The following is a 22643-nucleotide window of genomic DNA, read 5'->3' on the forward strand; positions in this document are numbered from 1 at the left end:
TTTCCCTTTTTTATTTGGAGGCCATTGTTCAAAAGGTCACGGACACACAAAGGACAGAAGTTCAGTCCAAGAAAATGTTTGAAGAGAAAGAAGCTTCCTGAATGGGTTCATGTATCTTTTGCGTGTAGGTTTGTGTGTGGGTGCATGTAGGTGAGTGTGTGTGTGTGTGTGTGAGATTGTTGGCTGAAGGAGACAACTCATTTGCTTGTCCATTTACTCTGCTTCCCTTCGCAGCACAATGCAGCGGCAGCCATTGGACAAAGAGGCCTCACTGTGGGATTCAAATGAAGGAGGGAGGAGGGGGAGCCGTGCATAGAAAGCATGGAGGGATTGGGTGGTGGTGGGGTACGGAGGTTGAATGAGTGGTACAAGCGGGGGGGGGGGGGGGGGGTGATAGATGATGAGGGGTAAAGAGGAAGGCGGTTGGTCACAAAATTAGCTCAACCTCGACCCAAATCGTGGGGCAGCGGTGCCTTTCGGCCTGCTGCGACGCGTCCAGCCTCTCATCAACATAGTCACACAATACAGAGGAAGGCCAGGCGTCATGCCAGATGCCACTGTGTGTTTTAGTGTGTGTGTCTGTGTGTGCTTCAAGGTGACACAGTTTGTTGAATAGAATGACCTCACTCTGGACAGCTGTGGAATTTGGGTAAACTGGGCAATGAATGGCCAGTTCATGGAAAACCCAGGCAAGGTGTTTTTGTCCTCGTCCGGTTCTGAATGCTGGACGCATTTGGGCAAATTCTTCATGTTTGTGGGTTTTAAGAGGTTGTTCCTGCGTTCAGATGTAGTCAAATAAAGAGAGGAAGCTTGGTGAAGGCAGGGAAATGAGCTGCAGGTGAGGCTGTGGTGAAGGCCGACCTGCGGTCACGGTATTAATAGCAAACACTAACAAGAGAGGAGAGAGAGATTTCAGCTGTGTATGGTTTGTTTGCCTTTCAGTGCATTAATAAAAAACATCTGTATCTTCTCTTCTCTGTGTCTGTGGCTTCAGGATATCGTCCATAAAAGATTCCTAAGGAGAGAGAAGGTCCGGTTGTTAGTTCTTCTTCTAACGAGTGTTTAGCATTCATTTACAGTCAAATGGCTCCCTCTTGTGCTCACGAAGAAGACTAAACTGTGTGACATTATCGCAAGATGCTGCAGTCTCGTCCCTCAAAAACAATCAAATACCGACCCCAACAAAAAACTAAACGCTGGATTGTTTTCCAGAAACACCACTGGTAGATAAAACATTCATGAAAATATCTTTATTCTTGTTTTTAATGTCTCTTTAATTGATGTTACCATTGCAGAGGGAAACCAGTGCTGCAGACACAATGTTGGATACTAACTAGGGGTGGAAGAAGTAGTACTCGCATCCTTTACTTGTGTAAAAGTACCAGCACCACAATGTAAAAATACTCCTAGATACTCGACATCAGTCTGCAGAACCCTAAGGACCCGCCCACCTGCTGACCAGGCATACAGCTCGAATAGATGAAGCTGAAAAGCACAGGTGGAAATAATGAATCATGTCTGCAGTGTCATGGCTTACTGGAGCGCGTGGATAGAAAGGAGGCATCGTTAATGTTATTAGTAACACCTGTGCTGTCTGTCTGCTGTGAATAATGCTTTCTATCAAACAATTGAATTATCTGACGGGGCTGCGGGTGTTAGGCCCAAATGCAACGTAATTAATGGCAAACAAAAATATTCATACATAAGTTCTGCAAAATTGTAAAAACCTTTAGGAATAAGATCAATATCAGCAAAACCAATGAGCTTGTGTTGGACTACCAGAGGAACAAGAGACGCCCTGTCCTGGTGGTCATCTGGGGAAGAAGGGTGGACTCATAGAAGTACCTTGGGGTCGAATCACACAGATCCATACAATCACCACAGATTCAAGGCGGGGCACCCACGTTCAGTGGCATCCATGTACCGTAGTCTCCAACCAAACGTGAAATATGGTCACGATCTCCTCCTCTGTTGTTGAGTTATGGCGTTGAACAATGGCCAGATTATATTTTATAGAAAACGTCATTACGTCATCATTTTTTCCAAGAAGACATTGGGTCAAATGTTGTCATAATCAGCAAATGAGTTATGGCCAAAGACTTGTTTTGTATGGTAATTCTTCTGGGATGTCGTTTTGAAATGGTCATGCACCAGATGTTTTTTGAAATCTGAAATACTTAATAAGTAATGCACTGCTGAAACATATTGCACTTTGGAGTTTAATCAGCAAATGTGAGTATTTAAAGCTCTTAAACCCCACAGATATTACAAACGCATGCTGAGCAGCCAAACGTTCAAAAACCACAGAACTTTAATTAAAATTCAAGCGCTGACAAAGTTTCCAAAGACACCAAATATCATGTCAGGATACATTTTCAGGAAATGTGATGATTCTTTTTTTCCCAAGCTGAAAATGACTTTACTGGAAATAAAAAGGTGACAACTGAACGTCAAGGAGTTTAAACAAAAGAGTTAACATGATTATTTATGTGTTTATAGGTTTTTACGTGTGTATTGTGCGTCCAAAGCCGAAAACATTCATTTAGTCTGAACCAGATGTCAAGATAGAAGTCTGCCCTTCACAAATGGGCTGAAGAGTGAGGAAAGAAAGGAAATGTTCAAAATAAAAAGTAAAGAAAGACAGAACCTGGACACAGACTTTCAGGTTGTAAAAGAGGATTCAGTGAAAGGTTGGCAGTGTGAGCACGTAAAGGGAAAAATGTTCATTCGAACACAGAAAGAGAGAAACATAGTGCTGCTGTTAGGAAACCGACAGCATCACACCAAACATACACTGCTCAGTAGAGCAGATATGAACGATGCTGGTTCAGTTTTCATCCAGACCTCCACCAGTGAGACAGACAGGAGCACCGGTGAGTCAATGAATCAGTAAGTGTGTGACTTACCGGTACTTACTTTATCAGGGATTCAGAAAACAGCAGTTACACACAACCTCAACACAGAACGAGCATAAAGAGTTCATACATTTTGAATCAATGTCCTGAGAAAAATGTGTCAGACTGAGTGGTCATGTTTAGCTCACCAGAGACGAACGGATGAATTTTATCTCAAAAGTTACAAATCAACATTTTGACTTGACTCACTCCTCCTTTTCAAAATATTGAAAGCAAAACTTCTACCCGTACACGTCATCATGTTTACACTTAATGGTGTTGAAATGAAAGGTCTTCTGTTTGGCTCTGGAGAACTTCCCAAAGTCTGGTCTAATGCCACATTAATGTGCAATATCAAAGTTATGGTAAATAGTTTCAGGGTTATGAATAACGGTAACGTCAACATCCAAGTGGTACTGACAACTCAGTTTTCTGAAAGCTCGGATATTATTCAATTTGGCCTAAAACCGAAACACAGACGACTCATGTCAGCCAAAGTCTGCTGCTGTTGTTGATGCAATTCAGTCAAAATCTAAAGGCTATAGCGTTACATCGTCAATGCACAGTATTTTTAACTCTCACTCTAATAATATAACCATCTTGATTCATCGAATCATGTGAGCGCCCCCACGTCATGGAAAATGTAGGCTCCATTATTACCCCAAACTAGAGACTATTTTACAATAAAATAAATCTGTTAGTCCCCCAACTTTATGGCAGAGCAATACTACATCACTGTAGAAACCAGGTGCTGTATGTGGATGGAACACTGAAGCCTTATTTTTTCCTTTTCTTAAAACCCACTTCTTATACAGTATTTATACATCCACACATATTTTAATGTTTCTATTTCTTGCACTGTGTTGATTGTTTGATGTTATGCACCACCCGCCATGAGATTCCTTGTATGAGCAACATACATTGACAATAAACGGTTTCCGATTCTGACTTTAACACAATATTGAAAGTGCAAAGAAATCTATAAGATAAACAATCACAAGAACGTGAGCGTTAAGTGTGTCGGCTAACTGAATTGATGAGGTATACCAGTGTTATCTCTGTACTCGTTCTCTCACCTTCTAAAATGAAACCGAAAAACACAGCAGCTGTCTCACAGGACGATGTGCGTCAACAGTTCATCAACAGCGCTCAGTAGAAAAGCAGCCGCAAGCTACAAGAAAGCAAATCTTTTGGTTGAATGACAAGGAGGAGTCTTTGTCCGATGACGTAAAAAAAAAAGAAAAGAAAACACACACACACAAAAAGACACGTTAACAATATTAAAGGATCCCTTTATGGTGTCAGGATGTGTTGTACACCTGGCAGAATTAAACATAAAGCAGGTGTTGTCCAAAGCATCGAAAGTGCAAAAGTTAAAAACTGATTTACACCAGACTGGCACGGCGCATAGATTAACAATAACACACTTGAACAGTTTGACCAACCAAACATCTGTGGACAGTTCCTCCAGGGAGTGTTCCCGTGTGTGTGTGTGTGTGTGTGTGTGTGTGTGTGTGTGTGTGTGTGTGTGTGTGTGTGTGTGTGTGTGTGTGTGTGTCGAGTCGGTTCCCTCGCGTCCGCTTTCAGACCTGATGGCAGCCGGTGTCGCCGAGTGAGTCGCACGTCTGAAATAAACCGCTACGATATACAAATTAAAAAGAGGGAACTGTTATTCTAAAAGTTTAAAACTGTTAAAAATCCAGATGGAGATGCTGGGAGGTCAGTGTGTGAGGGGTGCGGTCTGTAACATGGGTCAGTCTGAAGATACACTGTTAAAGCATTAAGAGCAGACATGGCGGTCATGTCTCTGTCGGAGAGTTGAGACAGGTAGGTAGGCTGTGTGTGTGTGTGTGTGTGTGTGTGTGTGTGTGTGTGTGTGGGGGGGGGGGGGGGGGGTGAAGAAGAAGGGTACAGTTGATTCACTGAAGTGCTTCCTCTCCTCCCTCTTCGTCTAGAACAGCTGGATCATGGACTCCCGAGACTTGCCCACTCCGATCCACTTGACTGAGGAAACAGAGAAGCAGAGGTAGGTGTTGACGGCGTCCCATTGAATGGTGATCCACGCAAACATGCAGCAGATGTCTCCACTTCCTCTGACCTTACATTGGAAGCACGGCTTACTTGTCGGACTTCCATTTGTGTGGATAGAATCATTTAAATATGAGAAAACATATTTCCGCGTAATTATCTCTCTTTTCAGCGCTCTCACAGCGTGATTTTCCCGTCTGCAGCCTTTTTGTCGAGACGATTAGAAACCTGGTTAGACGGTTAAATTAGTGCCGTCACTTTATTATTTGAAAACAAATATATAATCTGTAATAATAACCTGTTCCCATTCAGAACGTACAGTCTGTGAGCGCACGACTATTGACGTAGTTTGCCTTGTGGTCCAGCAGATGGCGCTCTTGAGACTCACTATCAGTAAAGTAAGCTGAATAATACAAATAAAAGACACATAATCACAACACTGAAGCATCCGAGAAGCAGCGTGCAAGTATTCTGGGTTCAACACCACAGAGGTCAGAATTACCAACAAATCATTCACAGTCTTCTGACATTAAAATTAAAATAAATCGTTAGTTGCGGTCCTTTTTTAAACTCCTCTGGATACGCTCCATTAACACAGGGTTAAAACAGCATTGGGGTTAAAAGTAAAGGAAGTGTGTGTGTGTGTGTGTGTGTGTGTGTGTGTGTGTGTGTGTGTGTGTGTGTGTGTGTGTGTGTGTGTGTGTGTGTGTGTGTGTGTGTGTGTGTGTGTGTGTGTGTGTGTGTGCGTACCAGGCACTCCCACATGCTGCTCAATGTAGCAGACATATTTCTGGGCGTTCTCGGGCAAATCCTCAAAGCTCCTCAGAGCCGAGGTGTCGCTGTTCCAGCCCGGCAGCGTCTCATACTGGACCTCCACATGCTGCAACACCTCCTGATTGGCTGGCACAGAATCAATGAGAAGAGGAGGGGGGGGGGGGGTAATATCACACCATTAGCTTTACAGGAGACCACAATCGAAACAGCTATGACAACAGATCAATATGTTTCTGCCTTGAAATGGAGCGCTCTACAAATAACAGTGTGGACTGGAAGAAGAGGAAGCGGGAGGTGTGACAACACATCCACAGAGGGCAGAGATGCATCGACTCCACTTTTCTCCTCATGACGCCTCCGTGTCAACACAGCGTTTAGCCTTTGAGACGCACTCTTGGTTATGTGAGAGCTTAAGGTTGTCTTTAGAGTCCAATGTTTAGCATTCAGCTCCTTTGAGACTGATCACACTTGTACGCCATCTTGTCTACCTGAATCCTGAGCAACGATTGGAGGAAGTAAGAAAGAACATATGCTGGAAATTTATTTTGATATTAATCATTTACTTTTTAGAAACACTTACAAGAGAAGTACTCATTCACAGCGGCTCACCTGGAAAGTGAGGTATAGTTTGGTTGTCGACTTTGTACGAGACGCCCACTTTGATCTCTGCGAACACGTCAAGTATGTCCAGTTTGGTGAGCGCTAAGCTGGGTTCACGAAGAGGACAGGAAGGTTATAAGACTGAAGACAAAGGACGCTCTGTCTGCCATCCAAAGATTTATTATGAAAACAACAGAAACCTGTTTCCTGTGGAGACTGGCAGTTCACTTTAATAGAAGTGAATTAAACCACAAAAATAACTGAAAAAAGACCTTCTCTTTCTTTGCTTTGGCAAACTTAGAAATAAAAGCTGCATACACCTCGGTGCCTTCAACAAATAGTCATATGTACAACAAAAAAATTGAATTCTCATTTTGACCTCGAATGATTTTCCACTAAATGCTGTCATAAACACTTGAGGGAAACTTTGACACACAAACAGGTAAAACTCAACAAATCTACACAAACACACACATACGCACACACGCTGAACTCACGCGGTGAAGCCATTAATCATGTGTGCATATTTGATGAGCACCAGATCCAGCCAACCACATCGTCTCTTCCTGCCTGTGGTCACGCCCACCTCCTTCCCTCGAGTCTGAAGAAGCTCTCCGATCTCCTAAAGACAACAAGACGAGCGCAGCCAGTCCGTCAGTTTCAAGTCCTTGCCGCTTGCTGGCTTGTGAATGTGTTATGTAAACGTGTAAAGTACTTCATATCGTTCTACGGGATGATGGTCGTGTTTTAGTCATGAATAAGTGACATAGACAGATTTATTAACATTAAAAAATAAAGTTTATACAGCTGGTTATTGGTGGCAGAGTAGCAAAACCTCCCGTAGATTGTGCTGTTTGACAAACAAAGCTACTCTTCTATTGTACATATCAAGTCATTACACCTTGTTCTACCACACTGACATGTTAACAGTGGACGAAGAACACTTTTCTCCCAAAAAGATACCTGTGAGGTTGCAGGTTGAAGTGACCTGAGTTGAAAGTAAACCCACTGCTGTTCCTGTGATAGACTATCCGTCTTTGTAGCAAAAAGTCTGCGTCAGCGTATTGATGGGTGGTGCGAGTTACAGTGCGTCTTACGTTGCTCTGCTCTGAGGGGAAGGCCCCGATGCCCACTCTGGTGGTGTACGCCTTGACGACCCCGTAAACGTTGCCGACGTTTTGAGGCGGCATGCCGAGACCCGTACACACCCCGCCCACCGTGCAGTTGGACGATGTCACAAAAGGGTACGTCCCTGCAATGACAGTAGGAGTGAAGACTGATCATACTTTTCAGGAACAACGTATGCCGAATTTGGTATTGGCAGTTCCCGTTTGCAATGTAGCCATACATGTACCAACAACGATCACTGGAGGGCTTCGACACTGAAGACAACTTGCTGCTAATGTCCGTGTTCAGATTTTGCAGAGTTTTCACTTCAAGAAGTAACATTGTTGACGCAAATTGGTGCAATATTTTGGCATTTCATTTAGAACTTTAGTGCAAATTGAACTTGACAGAAAAAGTAAATATATATTTCCAGCTATTTACTGACTTTAAATGCATGCAAACAAATACAGAGTACAGATTAAGACAGTAGTTTGATGAGAAAACACGTATGCTTGATGTGAAATGATACAGATTAAGTGAAAGCCAGATGCCACTGTGATATTTTGGCCACTTTTTATAATAAAGTATAGATATAGCCAGACAGAGAGAGGTTGTTTGCCTATTAGTGTGCAGGACACTGTGCCCTGATACCACCAGTTATTACGAGCATGCCGTTTTGATTATAACCATCGTTGAACTCCGACCGTAATTCGTCTCAGCGGCGTCAACGCTCTCAATAATCACAGGTCTGCTGTGTTACGGTGACATAATGTGTCATTATCTGAAAGAAACAACACAACCGTCGTGCTTTCGTCAACCTCTTGAGAGTATCTCCGGATTCGGCAATTACTCGGCGATGCTGATCGATCGACTGACAGACTGCTGACACGGACGCCTTCGTGCTCATGCACAGTCAGGTGGCATTGAGTGGTTGAACTGTGAGCGTGCACGTCAAAGCCTGGATGCCTAGAGCGGTTAGTAAACTTACCATCATCCCTAGTGTGAGCTCCGAGCAGGCTTTTGTAAAGAGCATCACAAAGCTTAAGTGTTTCAGGGCAACATCACCGGGTCACTGCAGATGCAGCGCTTGGCAATTAGAAAGGACATTGATTTTTTCCAGAGGAAAGGGTTAGCACAAAGAGGTTGGCCTACTTTCAAAAATGATAATTGGTAAATATACAGAAGTTAAGAGTAAGAGGCGGGCTTAATAATTGTGGTGCACATACACGCTCACACATGCACACACAGCGATGTACTGACCGAAGTCGATGTCCAGCAGAGCCGCGTTGGCTCCTTCCACCAGGATGTTCTTCGGAGGACCGTGAAGAGCCTCGTACATGAAGTGCACTCCGTCTCTCACCATGGGCTTGACCCGCTCCACATAGTCCTAAAAAGCACACAGCATGTTACTGCAAAGAGGATAAAATGGATGTTTGTAGAAATATTTTTTGAATGTTAATCCAAACTACCTTTAATGTGACAAGCTCTCCCTCTATGTCAATCACCAGAGTGGGGTACATGTCCTTGTACTGCTGGGCCAAAGCTTTATACCTGCAACAAGCTAAATCTATCAGTTTTGATTCATTTCCAACAAATTTCCAACCATTAGTATGTCCCAATCATGAACACAATATATGTTTCTTTATTATATACAGAAGTAGTGTTTGATTTGACCTCCATAGTTCCTCAGCCATCAAAAAGCGTATTTTTGTTTTTGGGGGAGCAGGAACTAAAGCCCAGGAGCCACAGTCAGGCCCGTTCAGACCGACATCAGCTCTCCTCATTTGAAGGAGGCCAGTGCAGCGAGGCAGAGTAGAACCTGACTCAACTTCTGTTGGACCAAAACGTGAAGTCTCCTGGCCAATCAAATACAAGCGTTGCATTACTTTGTAACGTGAAGGCAGCGTTTCTACCGTTTACCTTGCAATGGTCGCAACAAAAAGATAAAAGTAGTTACTGGAATGAAAACCTTCCAGAGTTGTAAACTCCCGTCTCACAGTGTCACACACTGCTGAGCAGTGTTTTGGCGTTTGATAAGCGTTTAAACTCTTGGATCCGTTTCTAAATTGGACTTCCTGGATTACATTCCATGACTCACTAGAACCAAACAAACAATTACATTCCTCAACGGTCTTTGGAGAGCGTTGACCTTGACGCCCTCAGCAAATGTACTTATACAGATTTTCACGAAAAAGCCCAGATGGAAACATAATCCCGAACTGTTGGCACAGACCTTTCAGAGAACTGAGTGAAGTCAGCCAACAGGTCACATATCCTGAGACCGCTACGTGCTGCCTTGGCTGAGTACACGGGACCAATCCCCTTCTTTGTTGTCCCGAGGCTGGGCAGGACCAAGAGGGGGGGGGGGGGGGGGGGGGGGCAGAAGCATCATCAGCAGGCGATCGCATTCCACAACTTCCGTTGTTTTCATGAAGTCATTTCTTCTTAATTATTGTGAAACTCTTAACGACTCCGGACCCAGTAAGTTGTTTCACAATAACAATCTTACAATCGAGAACAAGTTCATGTGACTGTTAAAGAGTTAAATCTTTTTTCAGAAGATTAAAGTTTATCCAAGAAAACTTTTGGATTTATGAAGTTTACTTAGCAAAATGTAAATGATCTAAGTATATATAGTAAACGTACTTAGCTAGTTAACTTCCACCACTGCTTGTTGCTGCTTATATTTAAAATTGTAATGAAGAAACAAGATAAGCCATGAATAATACATTTTAAATTTAAAATGAATATCATTAGACTTTGTCACACAAAAGATGGATCCACACGCATCATGTGCAGACTAACAGGTATTCAGTGTCTTTAACATTGCATACAAATTAACATGTTCTACATCAGAATAAAACTGAAGCTACAGTTCGTCAATGCGTTTTAATTAAGGAAATTCTACAACTGCTTTTGTTTGTGCAGATGTTTTATGAAGAAACACTTTTTTTTGCCGTTCATTTTTAGCATCTTATTGAACCTACAGCACGGCAGGTTTCCCCTTTGTGTTTCTAGTTTTAAACCAGATCAGACTCTGGGACTGGAAATCCACCAGCCTGTCGAAGCAATCTGCTGAAAGTTTATAATGGCCGTGCCATTAAGGTACCCTGGTGAACACACACGCACACACACACACACACACACAGTAGCTGGCTGGGTGTTTGGGGCTTTGGTGGCTGAGCTGGTAAAGACAACCCAGCTCTGAACAGGAATACGCTGGATCTCTCTTGAGCTTGATATTGTGAATGCGCCACAGACTCAGCTTAACATTCCTCACATACGTCGGTGTGGTTCACTGCCCGGGCTAATTTATTATTAGAATACGGTCGTTTCAAAAGGGTGTGGAATAAAACATAAATACCTGGATTTACTACTGTACATGGACTACTTGTGTCTTTGTTAAGAGACTAAAAGTATACCCCTTGACGGGAAGCTGCTGGTTTATTGACGAAGCACTGCTACCGTCTGTCTGTCACACTGTTCATAAACTCCACCTGCTGCAGGGCTGCTACACCCTCCGCCTGACTGACCTCTCTGAGGCCTCAGAGCAGCGGTGAGATTACACGCACTGTAGAAAGACATTTCTTCACATATGGAAAGTGAAGATAAAAGTATGAGCAAATTAATAAAGAAGGAAAATCAGATTTCTGTCCCATTTTCATGAAGAATATATAATATTATGAATATGTTAAAATGTACCTCCAGGGATCAATATCTCCTGTTTCTACTTTGGCTGTTACCTTTTTATTGCGTTATTAAAATGAATGTAACAGAATAGTAATATACAGTATACATGGAGCTCAATTAAGATAGATACCGGTAAATGGCAGTAGATGGCCTTTTGTAAAGAGTGGTGTTTAGTGTAAGTGTGCATAATTAAACTGAGACAAACAGCTGTTTTGTAACTGTGGGCAGCATAAAGAAGCTTTTAACACAGCATTGACATATCTTCATCTTTTAAGTTAATGTGGGGAATTTGTTTAAACATCCACTTGTTACGAAGCAACATGAGCATTTATTTCTGGCCACCAGGCGAACATGTCCAATATTTACTCTCTTTTTGCTCCGTTTCTGGTCTCCACCAACTCTTGGGGGAAATATCTGTCTCTTTAGCCGCTAAATGCTGCACGATGTTCACCAGCTTGTGTCTAACTGTCTGTCTGCTGTGTGCTGCTGAGCAGAATATCGTACAGAGAGCGGTGACAGTGAACCAAAACAATAAAGTTGCGGGTCGGACAGTTAAAAAAAAGCTCCGTGAATGTGACGGGAGCAGCAGATTCATATACCTCTGTAGGTTCATCATCCTTTTACATTGTCATTCGATACATTGTTACTTTAATAAAATTGATTATAACTCTTTTTTTGTGTTAGCTTGTCAGGTTTGTAAGTGAGGACCACAGTCTTGTTTAAGTTAAGAGTGCAAACAGGACGACAGAGGACGGCTGACGCGCCTCACGGCACGCTTGAAAAGTGAAAGTATATCTATTGTATTATACTATATTTGCAATGACATTTTTTGCACATCACATTTAGCAACAACTTAGTGTATAATATGTGGATCGGTTTTGTTGGAGTAAGGCTCTGCATCAACAATAAAGATTTATCTCCAGAATAATCCAGATGGAAGGACAGGGACCTCACGACTCCGTCGAAATTAACACTTTAAAAATCCAAATATTTAAAGCTGAGAAACGCTTGAAGTGATCTTTTTATTTACAAACAGACTGAATATTTGACATTGGATGTTGATCTGCGTGTTGACCGTGACTCATACGTCTCAAGATAAATGAGTCAAAGATGCGACAACTGATCTTTCTGTGTGTGTGTGTGTGTCTTTTTAAAGCAACAGGTTTCTTACTTCTTGCCTACTTGCTCTGTTCTCTGCTGTTCCTGAACACCATCAACCGCTTGGTGGAAGTCAAACACTGCAGAGGAGGAAGAGAGGGGACACACACTCTCACACACCTCAGAGAAAGCAAGGCTCACACATCCACACACACACACACAGTACATTCAAACATTCACACATGGAGGACTTACCAATATGTGCTCTGTCTGAGATGACCAGCCTTTTCTCCCAGTCATTAAGACCTACACACACACACACACACACACACACACACTATGAATCATCACATGTCAAAGCAGAGTCTTGTTCCGTGACTGTATGTGTTTAAGAACAACTCACCTTTTCCTTTGCGTTTGTTCTTCTCTGCCTCTTCAAACAGGCCTGGCAGGTGGATTACGACACCGTTGCCTGAGGTGAAAAGATAAATGGTAAATGGACTCACAAACTTTTACAGTTTGTATCTCATTCACACAAAAGAGCTGCGACTTGGAGATCAAAGTCCCCGCTCAAGCACACTTCGACATGAGACCAGGGACAGGGGGGGGCCCGCTGTAGCTCCCGAGCCACAGCTGCCGTTTAAGATTACAGTCTCTGATAAAACAGAACCAGACAGAGTTTGATGGATGTGTGCAAAGATACACCCGTTCATATAGAGTCATGATGACTGTTCTTGGGCCTGAAGCATCAACTCAAATAGATCTACAGGTCTACTTAAGAATGCATGAATAATCTGAATTGGCAAGTAACTTGTAACTAATGCCGTCCAATAAATGCAGTGGAGTTGAAGCATAGAGTCGCATGAAATGGAAAGACTCAAGTGAAGTACCTCAAAATTGTACTTCAGTACAGCACTTGGGTAAATGTACTCTGTGAGATTCCACCACTGCATCTTGCACAGTGTTTATGTGCAATAAACGTTGACTGTTGTTGCTGCACAGTCTAAAAGGCACCTTTTAATCATCCATCTGAAGTCCAATTATAAGTTACATCTAAACTAGAGTAATGTGTGTCATTGTGAAAGCAGCCCCGGGTGTGAACCGACAGCCCAACTGTGATGTTAAGTGATGTATTTCTGACAGAGCTGGTACCAGCGATGCCTGTTCACAGGAGAATTCAAACAGATGGCCCGAATTATCTCTTCATTGGGTTGCATTAACTGAAGGAGGTAAGGTAACTACTTTGAATAAATTAAATGTACGAAATGAAACACCTTTCTTTTAGTGTCACTGCAGGAATAAATGTGTGAGATAAAAAGCATTTGCCGCTCAGGGACACAAAAGACCTGCGCACAGATTTGCTCCCAGTGCTGAAGGCCATGAATGTGCTTTTAATTACAATGAATTAATTGAATTACATAGGAGGAGGAGGAGGAGGAGGAGGAGGAGGAGGAGGAGGAGGAGGAGGAGGAGGAGGAGAATGATGGTGTAACAAACGGCAATATGCTTTCCACTCTGGGACAATGAAACAATTATAAATGATCGATGTCTGTCTCTCTTCCTGTGTGACGGTGTGACACATCAACACCAATAATACTGAATAAATAGCTGTTGCTGAAAGAGAAATCTAGATTTTCTGTGCAAAATGACAAGATGTCAAAATAACTGACTAGAGCTCAAGCTAAGACAGCAGTAAGAGCTTTATTTGAGGTTAATGTTTTGAATATTTTGTGGTGTATTAACAAGACACTGGTCAGATTTGGGCGATTTATGAAAACTGAATGCAGCGAACTGTGTGAGTGAACTCAGACAGCTGATTGGCTCATTGTCTGTTTTATGCATTTAACATGATTTTAAATATGTTAAAGTGCAGGTGTGTGTGTGTGTGTGTAGGGGGGGGGGAGAGGGGGAGAGAGAGAGAGAGAGAGAGAGAGAGAGAGAGAGAGAGAGAGAGAGAGAGAGAGAGAGAGAGAGAGTTGGAAGCCAGAAAGAAAAGAAACCATTAGCTAATGAAGTTACTGCAGATGAGTGAATGTGATGCAGTCTGGCTCTGAGTCAAGCTGATCACACTCACTGTAGCCGGCGATGACGAGCGCCGGGCTAAAAAGAGCCTCCATCAATTCATCAGGAAAAGAGCGAGGAAAGGAAGGAGCGTCTGAGCAAATGGTGTGTGTGTGTGTGTGTGTGTGTGTGTGCCGCTCCACACACCAATGAAGGCGGTGACCTTGGGGTTGATGATGCCGCTGGGGAGGAGGTGGAAGTCGTACTCCACCGAGTCCACCACCACCGTGTGTCCTGCGTTGTTGCCGCCCTGCAGAGATAGGAGAGACAGCCAGCGGTGAGGAGAGAGACCAACAGAAACACACACACACACACACACACACACAGGCCTAATGGAGGCTCTGAAACTTTGTTTGGTTGAGCTGGAAGGCAGGCGGAATAGTTTGGCGAGCAGCAACAAGCACCACACATAAACCACTGGCCGCTGTCTGTTGGTGTGTGTGTATATGTGTGTGTGTGTGTGTGTGTGTGTGTGTGCTACTGTGTTTGTGAGAGACTCCTGCTCACTGTTCACTCACATCTCAAAAGGTCTCACTGAAGTGTAAACTAACTGACAAACGTGTCTGTTGAGGACAAATAAAAAGCATTGCTACAGATTACAGGTTATGTAAATAATGTCCACCCAAATTCATGTTGTGTCGAGACTTGCTGCTCCTGACTCCTACATCATGAAGCGAACACGTTCACAGTGTCAAACTTCAGCCGCAGAGCCACAAGGAGACATCATTCTCCAACAGAGGACATGTTGCTGCATGAACAATGTGTTGTTTTAGAACCGGGGCTCGGCAATGTGGCTAAAATCTTCATTACGATACAGATGATTTCACATTTCGATAACGATGTATATATATCACAATGCAGCATCTTTTCTGGGAGTTTAATACATATATAGTCTATGTGACATAACCACATGGTTTCATTAACTCTTAAATATGTGACAAGTACTGAGGGTTTCAAGTAAAATGACGAAATAAATATCCCCATATCCGTTTGTTGCTCACATTGAACTCACAAAACAACAATTTAATTTATCTGCTTGATATTATCAATTAAGACGAAGTCATTGTGTATCAAGATGTGATTCTATTGAAAGACGATCAATTCTCACGTTGAATTATCGCTCAGTCCTATCTAACAAACTACTTTGTCTTTTTTTGTCACATAACAAGTGCAATGACAAAACCAAGGCCAAACACAAACCAAAGCTTTGACCGTGAATGGGCCTTGTTCCTGTATTCTCCTCCTAAACCTCTCTTACTTTGTGAGGTTTGCTCACACGAGTGTTTCAAGTCACATTCACCAAACTGGAAAAAACTAGATCTAAGAATCGCTCATTTCAGCCTGATGAACGCCACCTCTTTACGAGGAGGTGCGTGGGATTTCATAATTTGCATAATCTACATCAGCATGTAAAGTAAATCTACTCGTTCCGCTTCACAAAAAGAGAAAATCATATAAACATATCATGTTTAGCAGCATTAGTCCGGTGGTATTAGAGGGAATATAAATGTTGCATTTTGTTTGTTTCAGTGGTTTCTGCATCATATTCATACTCAAAATTATTCATATTCATACTCGAAAGTCAGACGTTCGCTCCAGGGATCGTGCGACGGGTCTGGACCACTTGTGAATTTCCTTCGTGCCGGAAACAAAGTTCAAGAAATGTGTTCGATGCCACAAATTCTCTTTCACTCCTTCGTGCCACTTCGGAACAAATGTGTTTGCACGAGCGGTTCTTGCGTGAAGCCCAGACTCAATCAGCTGGTAAACAAGCAGCTCAAACTGGAAGACAAGTTGTGTTTAACCTTGTGGCTCACACTCCTAAAAAAATATTTTTGTAGCACCTAAAATATTGTTATATTACCCATTTTTGTGCTGAACTTATGCATTAGTCATTGTGTGGAATTTTTGAGAAAAACATTTTTATAGCACCTTAAATTTTTTTTAAATGTTTAAAAAATGCAAAAGTGGAGCTCAGAAGGAGAACAGAGAGTCCTCGGATGAGAGCGTCACAATCTGACCTGCTTGACTCTCTCTCTGCTTTACGTTTCACACTCTGAGGGCTTTATACTCCGATGCATGCAAAGCACAAACAAACTACATGGGACAGAAGAATAAAGGAAAGTATTGTAAGTTTATTCTTTGCTGTGCTGAAAATAAAGGCAGCTGCAGATCCAGTCATACGTTCACTACCTGAGGTGCCAATTCAACTCGGTGCGCCCTGTGACCAGGACGTGCTCCCAGCACTGTAGCCCGTGGATGTAAATCAAGCCCAGCATGTGCTTTGACCACATGGGGTTATTCCTGGCCACAGCAGCACCCTTAAGGTGGACACGAGGAACAGATGGGGGGGGGGGGTTGGGAGATTCCTCTCATTTTTAGATACTTTTATGATGCTTCCCATCCCCCACCAAACATAACACTGGCCCTCGTACAGCCCTGGGATCAAACTGTTGCTCCCATCACGAGACACTTTTATTACTCACCTGCTCCTGTGCGGTTTGTGTGCTGATTCAACAGAGGAGGGTCAGGAAAGATGAGTGCTGCTGCGATACAAACAATGTCACCTGACCTCAGCGATCTTCCCGGCACAATAGATGGAGACGTATGCTCCAGAGGGATCCCTCCTCTGTTGGTCCCATTAAAGGGGTTTTTCTTTACCTTAATTATTATGTTGTGTACAGACTTTAAGGCCCCTTGAGGTGAAATTTTGGGTGACACAAATAGACTTGACATTCACTGAAATAGACTTGACATTCACTGAAATAAAGTGTTAAAAAACACAGAAGCGCTGGGTTTGGTATGACATCTGAACGAGAGGCTGATGAAAGATTCTGTTCTACATCTTTTGGAATGAAGCCTGAGTTTGCTGCTGGTGTTAATGGATCGAGACGCGTTACCTGATCTGGATGTGTGACCCTGCTCTTCACCGGGGCTTAACGTGAGCCTCTCACCCTTCTGCTTTGGTATGAAAGGGCAGACATGAGTTACTACTGCCGCTAAAATGTCTTCAGTCATTAGAATTAGTTCACTAAGTAGTGGATCCACAGAAAATTTAATCAAGAATGAGTCTTTTATTAAAGTGTATTTGATGGTAAATACAGTTTTCTAATAAAGTTGATGCTCTTGCATAAACTCTTCAGAAGCAGACTGAAAACAAAACCTTTAATGTTACAAACTGTGAGCACTCCATCATGCTTAACATTTTGTGTAGATATGACTATGTTTACTGTAGGAGTTTTATTAGAAAGCGAACGTTGGGCTATAAAATGCTTTTGTCAAAACTGCCTTTTCTATCAGAAATCTTAGAGAAAGTTGTGGCCAACCAACTCACTGCTGCAAAGAAGAGGCACAATATGTACGGCAAGTCCCAGTCAGGGTTTAGGAAACAGCACTCTACTGAAAGCGCTCTCCTGAGGGTTTCTAATCATATATTAATGTCTTCTGATGCAGGTGAATGCTCTGTGTTAGTACTTCTCAACCTCAGTTCTGCGCTCAACACTGTAGACCAAATTTACAAATCTGATTTAGACACCCCTGTTCAGACAGGCGTTTGGGTAAAAGTCATGCTCCAGGTGTGCATTTTATCTATGCTTTTATGGTGTATTGTGCCTTTGTTCATACATTTCCCGTTTTAAGAACTGATCTTGTAAATTAACGGCCCTTGTATGGTCACCTTGTGTTAAATATGTTTTCTTCTATGTCTGAAATAACGCTCCTGTTAAGCACTTTGCGACTTATGTCTGTGAAAAGCACTACATAAATACATTTAACTTGACTACCTTTACTATATGTATCCGACACTTTTAATTAACCCTCTTAAGTGTTGAAAAATCTTGTGCATACAACCTTCAGATACCAAAACGTCCAGTGAAAGAGCTAAAAAGACAATGGTCTCCGTTTGCCAAGTTAGCGAAGTCATGGTTTCAGTAAACATCTTCATAGCAACAGCATTGAGTGCATTGAATCTGCGTGTGAAACCACATCCCAAAGACACAAATAGTGTGTCTCCTCTCATGCGTATACAGAACACAGTGTATGCATGAGAGTTGATCCCACAAACAGTTTAACTTGATGAACCTGTTTGAGCCCTTTTTCAGGTATTTTTCTTTTTTACGAGTCAGGGAATAGTTAGACTTAAGTACAGTAATAGTAAATAGTGCACCAACTCTGCTTCCTTCTCCGCAGTCCTAACGCAGCGGCAGCTTGTGCTAACTTTGTTTCGGATTATTAAACCAGTACGGCCAAACACAACTTTGAATTGAGCAGTGGCGGGCCGTGGATTTTATACCTGGGCCTTCAGTGCTGTCCTACTACAGTTGAATTACCTCCTAATAACCTCATTATGAAGCATCAATCCAGCAAACCTGCAGCAGATCCACGCATTCCACCACACAAGAGCACGAGCCATTCAAATATTATTCAAAAAAACGACACGATAGACAAATGACGTAACGTTACTCTGTAAAAAAAACAAACACAGTTTGTCACTTAACCGAAACTTAAAGAGTTTAATTCCAGTACATCGTTATGGTTCCCGTAAGAAGTCCTTCTCGATTCATGGACACTAGTGACAGTCGAGCCTCCCCAGTTATATTTCGCCAGTCTGCTGCGGCAGGTTTGCAGCGGGGCCGCGGGATCACACCTCCGCCGGCGCAGACCTCACGCCAGGCCACGTTTGTGGAGCAGTTTCCCCGCGAACGTGTTCGTTGAGTTGTAGATCCACTTGAGTCTCTCCAAAAGTTTTCAAATGCTATGGCGTCCTCCGGTTAGCGTAGCTCCAAACACCAACAGCTCACTTAAAATGAAACGCATTCCCAGCCATACAATGTGCAACGCTTCTCCGACGCTGTCAGCAAGAAATACCATTCATACAAATCCTTTTCCTGCTGAGTCAGGCTGCCAGCTGTGGGGTTGAATCTACACCAGGCAAAACCCTAAAGATGTTATAATTTCTTCCACATCTTTCAATTTGAAATCTTGCTCCTCCAACTAAGCTCTGCTGGCAAGTTAAGTTTCGATTCACGATAGTCACGTGCTCGCCCACTGACCAATCACAGCACACGCATCGCGTGCACCTGGACATGAGCAGCACGTAATGCTGACGTCATTATAGGCCGCTAGCGGCCGCTGACACGTCAAAGAACACGCCCAACATGTCAAACTAAAGATCTGATTGGTTGAACACTGACAATCAAAAATATCGTCCCCATGTACTTTAATCTGCACTGGCGGCAGAGCAGAGTCTGCAGGCATCTGGCTGTTCTTACATAGAGACACAGAGGTGAGATCTGAGAGCAACTGAGGAAGACAGTAGCAGAAAATAAGATAATGGGAAAAATATTTTTATTAATTGTAATACATGTAGTGCATTTAAGAAAAAATATAAAATTATAAAATAAATGATACTTTTTTTTTTTTTTTTTATATAAATAGCTTTGTGATTCTGTTTAGGCCAGCAGAGAAGGCCTTGCAGGCCCTGACGGCCCGCCACTGGAATTGAGTGTGTTGGAGCCTCAAATGAAGTTAATGAGCAAATATCTGCAGCATTTACTTGGTGAAGCATGATATGCGTACAGGATAGTCCACAATAATGACTGCTAGCTCTCCTGCAGTGCCCACAGCAACACACTCTCTATATCCCAACTGTGACTTCTAAGAACTTAGAGGTCCGGACTGTAAGGCACACCGAGCAGGACTGCAGTCGAAGCTTATTTTATAAAAAGATCATCGCTGTTGGCTCCAGCGGCCCCCGATAAACACGCGCACCGTGACGTATGGAGGGGACGCACTGCAGGGCGATGGTTTATTTTTACACGTCTTCTGCCTCGACAGGACCGCAGAGACATGGAAGCTGCGAGGCTCCGAAGAATCCTTGTTATGTCAACTTGTTATCAACAGAGGCAACCAAACGTCCAGAGTTAGTACAAGCAGCCAAAAGATTGGCAAGATCGTCTGTATTGAAGGCTGGAGATAAATGGCGTTCAGTATGTAGTTACGATATTAGCTTATCGCAGATATGTCGGTATCAGCCAAGTCAGCCAATAAGTTAATCTTAAGATAAGATAGTTTGTCCACCGAAGAGCACCGACTAAATGAAACTCCTTGGCAAAGGAAAAAATTCAAAAACATGAATATTGCCAGTGTTATATTAACATTCAGAGCAGCAACAATAGTTTGCCGATATATTGCTGCTTGTTGAAGTATATTTAACAAAAGAAAGGAAGTACTTCACATCGCTGTGCTGTCACACAGCCAGGCTGAACTCATCGAGGTTGTCGACACGCTTTGTTGCCGGTGCAGCAGCCGTGACGGCTGAGGAGGTTAGCAGAAGGTTAGGCTTAACTATTAGCAACATTTTCTCCGATATTAAAACTCGCTCGAGCCTCAAATCACAATTTATCATCTCAAATGCATGCAATATCGATTCGGGCAACAACACAACATATTCAGTCGGTAAAACTGCATTTTCAGGCCATGCTGAAATAAATGGAAACCTAAATGTGAATACAACAGCATTATAGACAACCTTGCAATGACAGCGTACAGTGAGATTGTCTTTCTGACTTTATCTCCTCCGTTTGCAGAGTCTTCCTCTTCAGTACACACACAGACGCTGTTGCTGGTCAAGTGTAAACAGAAACGACTGAGAGCTGCCAGGGTTTGAAGTTTACTCAACAAAAATAGGAAGTACTTCACATTGTTGTGCTAACACACAGCAAAACTGAACTCATACAAGTTGTTCCCAAGTTTAGTTGCACTGACGATCACTATTTCCAAAACATAAAGTGAATGTCATTTTGAGTGGCGCAAAGGTTGACTGAATGACAGCTTTCTTGGGAGTAGATGTGGTTTGAGTATGTGGCTCTCTAGGCCATCACCTCGACTGCTTTCACAAAAACTATTAATGTTTTCAGGGAGATCGGGTGCAGGAATCTCCCCAGTGCACAGTGGGCAGAGAGCTGAGAAAGCCCTTGCCATGCCAACAAGTGCGAGACAACAACAACACAGAATACTTCAGAGTCTCCAGTCCACCGGTTTTGCATGGGAAAAGTTGAGCGCATGCAAATTCAATACGAAGCGCCGGGAGTTGAACCACAGGGCCGACGTGCTGACCCGAGTCCAGATAAAGACCACGTGGATGTCACTATAAATACAGCTTGAGCGAAGATAAATAACCATTTGATGTGCTTAAACACTGAAGTGGAATACCAACTCGCCATTACTGTACAATCACATCTCTGTATACATGGCCTACGTTTAGGAGGAAGCCCCACTGTCACAGCTACGCACACTTTAACACACCCCTCAAATCCTAATTGGCAAGAAAGCAACAAGTTTGTACATCCTGTTATACCGGTAGTTATTATGTTATCCAACGCATCACATATGGTTGTCTTGTTTTGCATCATGTTTGTGTGTATATAGGGATACGTTCAAGTGCAGCCTGCAGGATCAGGATAACACTCGTTTGTTAACAAATGAAAATAATTTGAATTAACTAAAATTTGCCAACATATTACACAAAATTAGGTGACGTTTTTTGTTCGTGTGAAACTAATGCTATTTAGCATATAGAATACAACAGGTACAGCAATTAATTGTTCATTTAACCCAGCTACAATAGTCTCACTAATTCATCATACATTTTTTAACTCTAATGTAGAGAATGCAGTCTTCAACATCAGGAAAAAAACACCTGGATACGACCATAGCCACACTGCAATACGTCACAGCATCCTAAACATAATGTCCCAGACTGAATGAATAACAGCCTGCTGCCAACATTATATATATATATATATATATATATATATATATATATATATAAATAATCGTGTTTCTGCTAGCTAACTGCTCAAACGCACCACGAGAGCAGTACCAGCTGATGCACCTGGTCTCTCTCGTGAGCCACAGGAGCCTTAAGCTACCTCGTCATGTGCACGCGACGGGAGTCAATTCATCACAGATATCAAAAATGTGTCTGAGGAGCTAAAACGCAGCTAGCAGGAAATTCAAGGTGACATTAGCAAAACTGTGAGAACAAAACACACTGAATGAAACGGACGCATAACAAGTGAATGCAGCGTGTGTGCGTGTATGGATAACCAACCTGACATCTGCACACCATATCCGCGTCTTGTGAAAGAAGGTCCACAACTTTTCCTTTCCCCTCGTCGCCCCACTGAGCCCCGAGCACCACGGTCACTTTGTTGCCGACGGGCGGTCTGTGCCCACGTTTCGTCGGGCTGCCGTTCGCGGCCCCGGAGGGTTCCTGGCTCCCACTTTCCGACATGTCTGCTGGGTCTCTTTGACTGACTACACTTGCGAGTCGCTATCGTGCGGTTGCTGCACCAAAGATAGCTGGAGGACGACCGGAGGAGCTTCACT

General features: G+C 42.9%; 1 protein-coding gene and 1 long non-coding RNA gene across 2 annotated transcripts; one reads left to right on the top strand and one right to left on the bottom strand.

Annotated features, from left to right (window-relative positions):
* Nucleotides 1-2263: 2263 nt before the first annotated feature.
* Nucleotides 2264-4529, top strand: LOC306785429. Its single transcript, XR_013772408.1, has 2 exons — nucleotides 2264-4410; nucleotides 4457-4529. It is a non-coding gene; the product is annotated as an uncharacterized lncRNA (long non-coding RNA).
* adss2 (adenylosuccinate synthase 2) lies at nucleotides 4175-22642 on the bottom strand. The gene is made up of 13 exons (XM_079279797.1): nucleotides 22366-22642; nucleotides 14400-14502; nucleotides 12595-12663; nucleotides 12447-12497; nucleotides 12265-12331; nucleotides 9637-9744; nucleotides 8873-8954; nucleotides 8664-8790; nucleotides 7394-7548; nucleotides 6794-6918; nucleotides 6306-6403; nucleotides 5673-5822; nucleotides 4175-4898 (listed from the first exon to the last, which is right to left on the bottom strand). The coding sequence occupies exons 1-13, from the start codon at nucleotides 22546-22548 to the stop codon at nucleotides 4846-4848; spliced, it is 1371 nt and encodes a 456-aa protein (XP_079135923.1). The 5' UTR covers nucleotides 22549-22642; the 3' UTR covers nucleotides 4175-4845.
* Between the last annotated feature and the right edge of the window lies 1 nt (nucleotide 22643).

This window comes from Melanostigma gelatinosum (assembly GCF_949748355.1).
Source record: "Melanostigma gelatinosum genome assembly, chromosome: 12".
Classification (NCBI taxonomy): domain Eukaryota; kingdom Metazoa; phylum Chordata; class Actinopteri; order Perciformes; family Zoarcidae; genus Melanostigma; species Melanostigma gelatinosum.

Coding starts and splice junctions, on each gene's coding strand:
- adss2 (XM_079279797.1), bottom strand. CDS start 22,548: ATGTCGGAAAGTGGGAGCCAGGAACCCTCCGGGGCCGCGAACGGCAGC. Junction 12,664..14,399: donor CAAGGTCACCGCCTTCATTG/GTGTGTGGAGCG, acceptor TTTTCACCTCAG/GCAACGGTGTCGTAATCCAC. Junction 6,919..7,393: donor TCCCCTCAGAGCAGAGCAAC/GTAAGACGCACT, acceptor TGTTGTCTTTAG/GAGATCGGAGAGCTTCTTCA.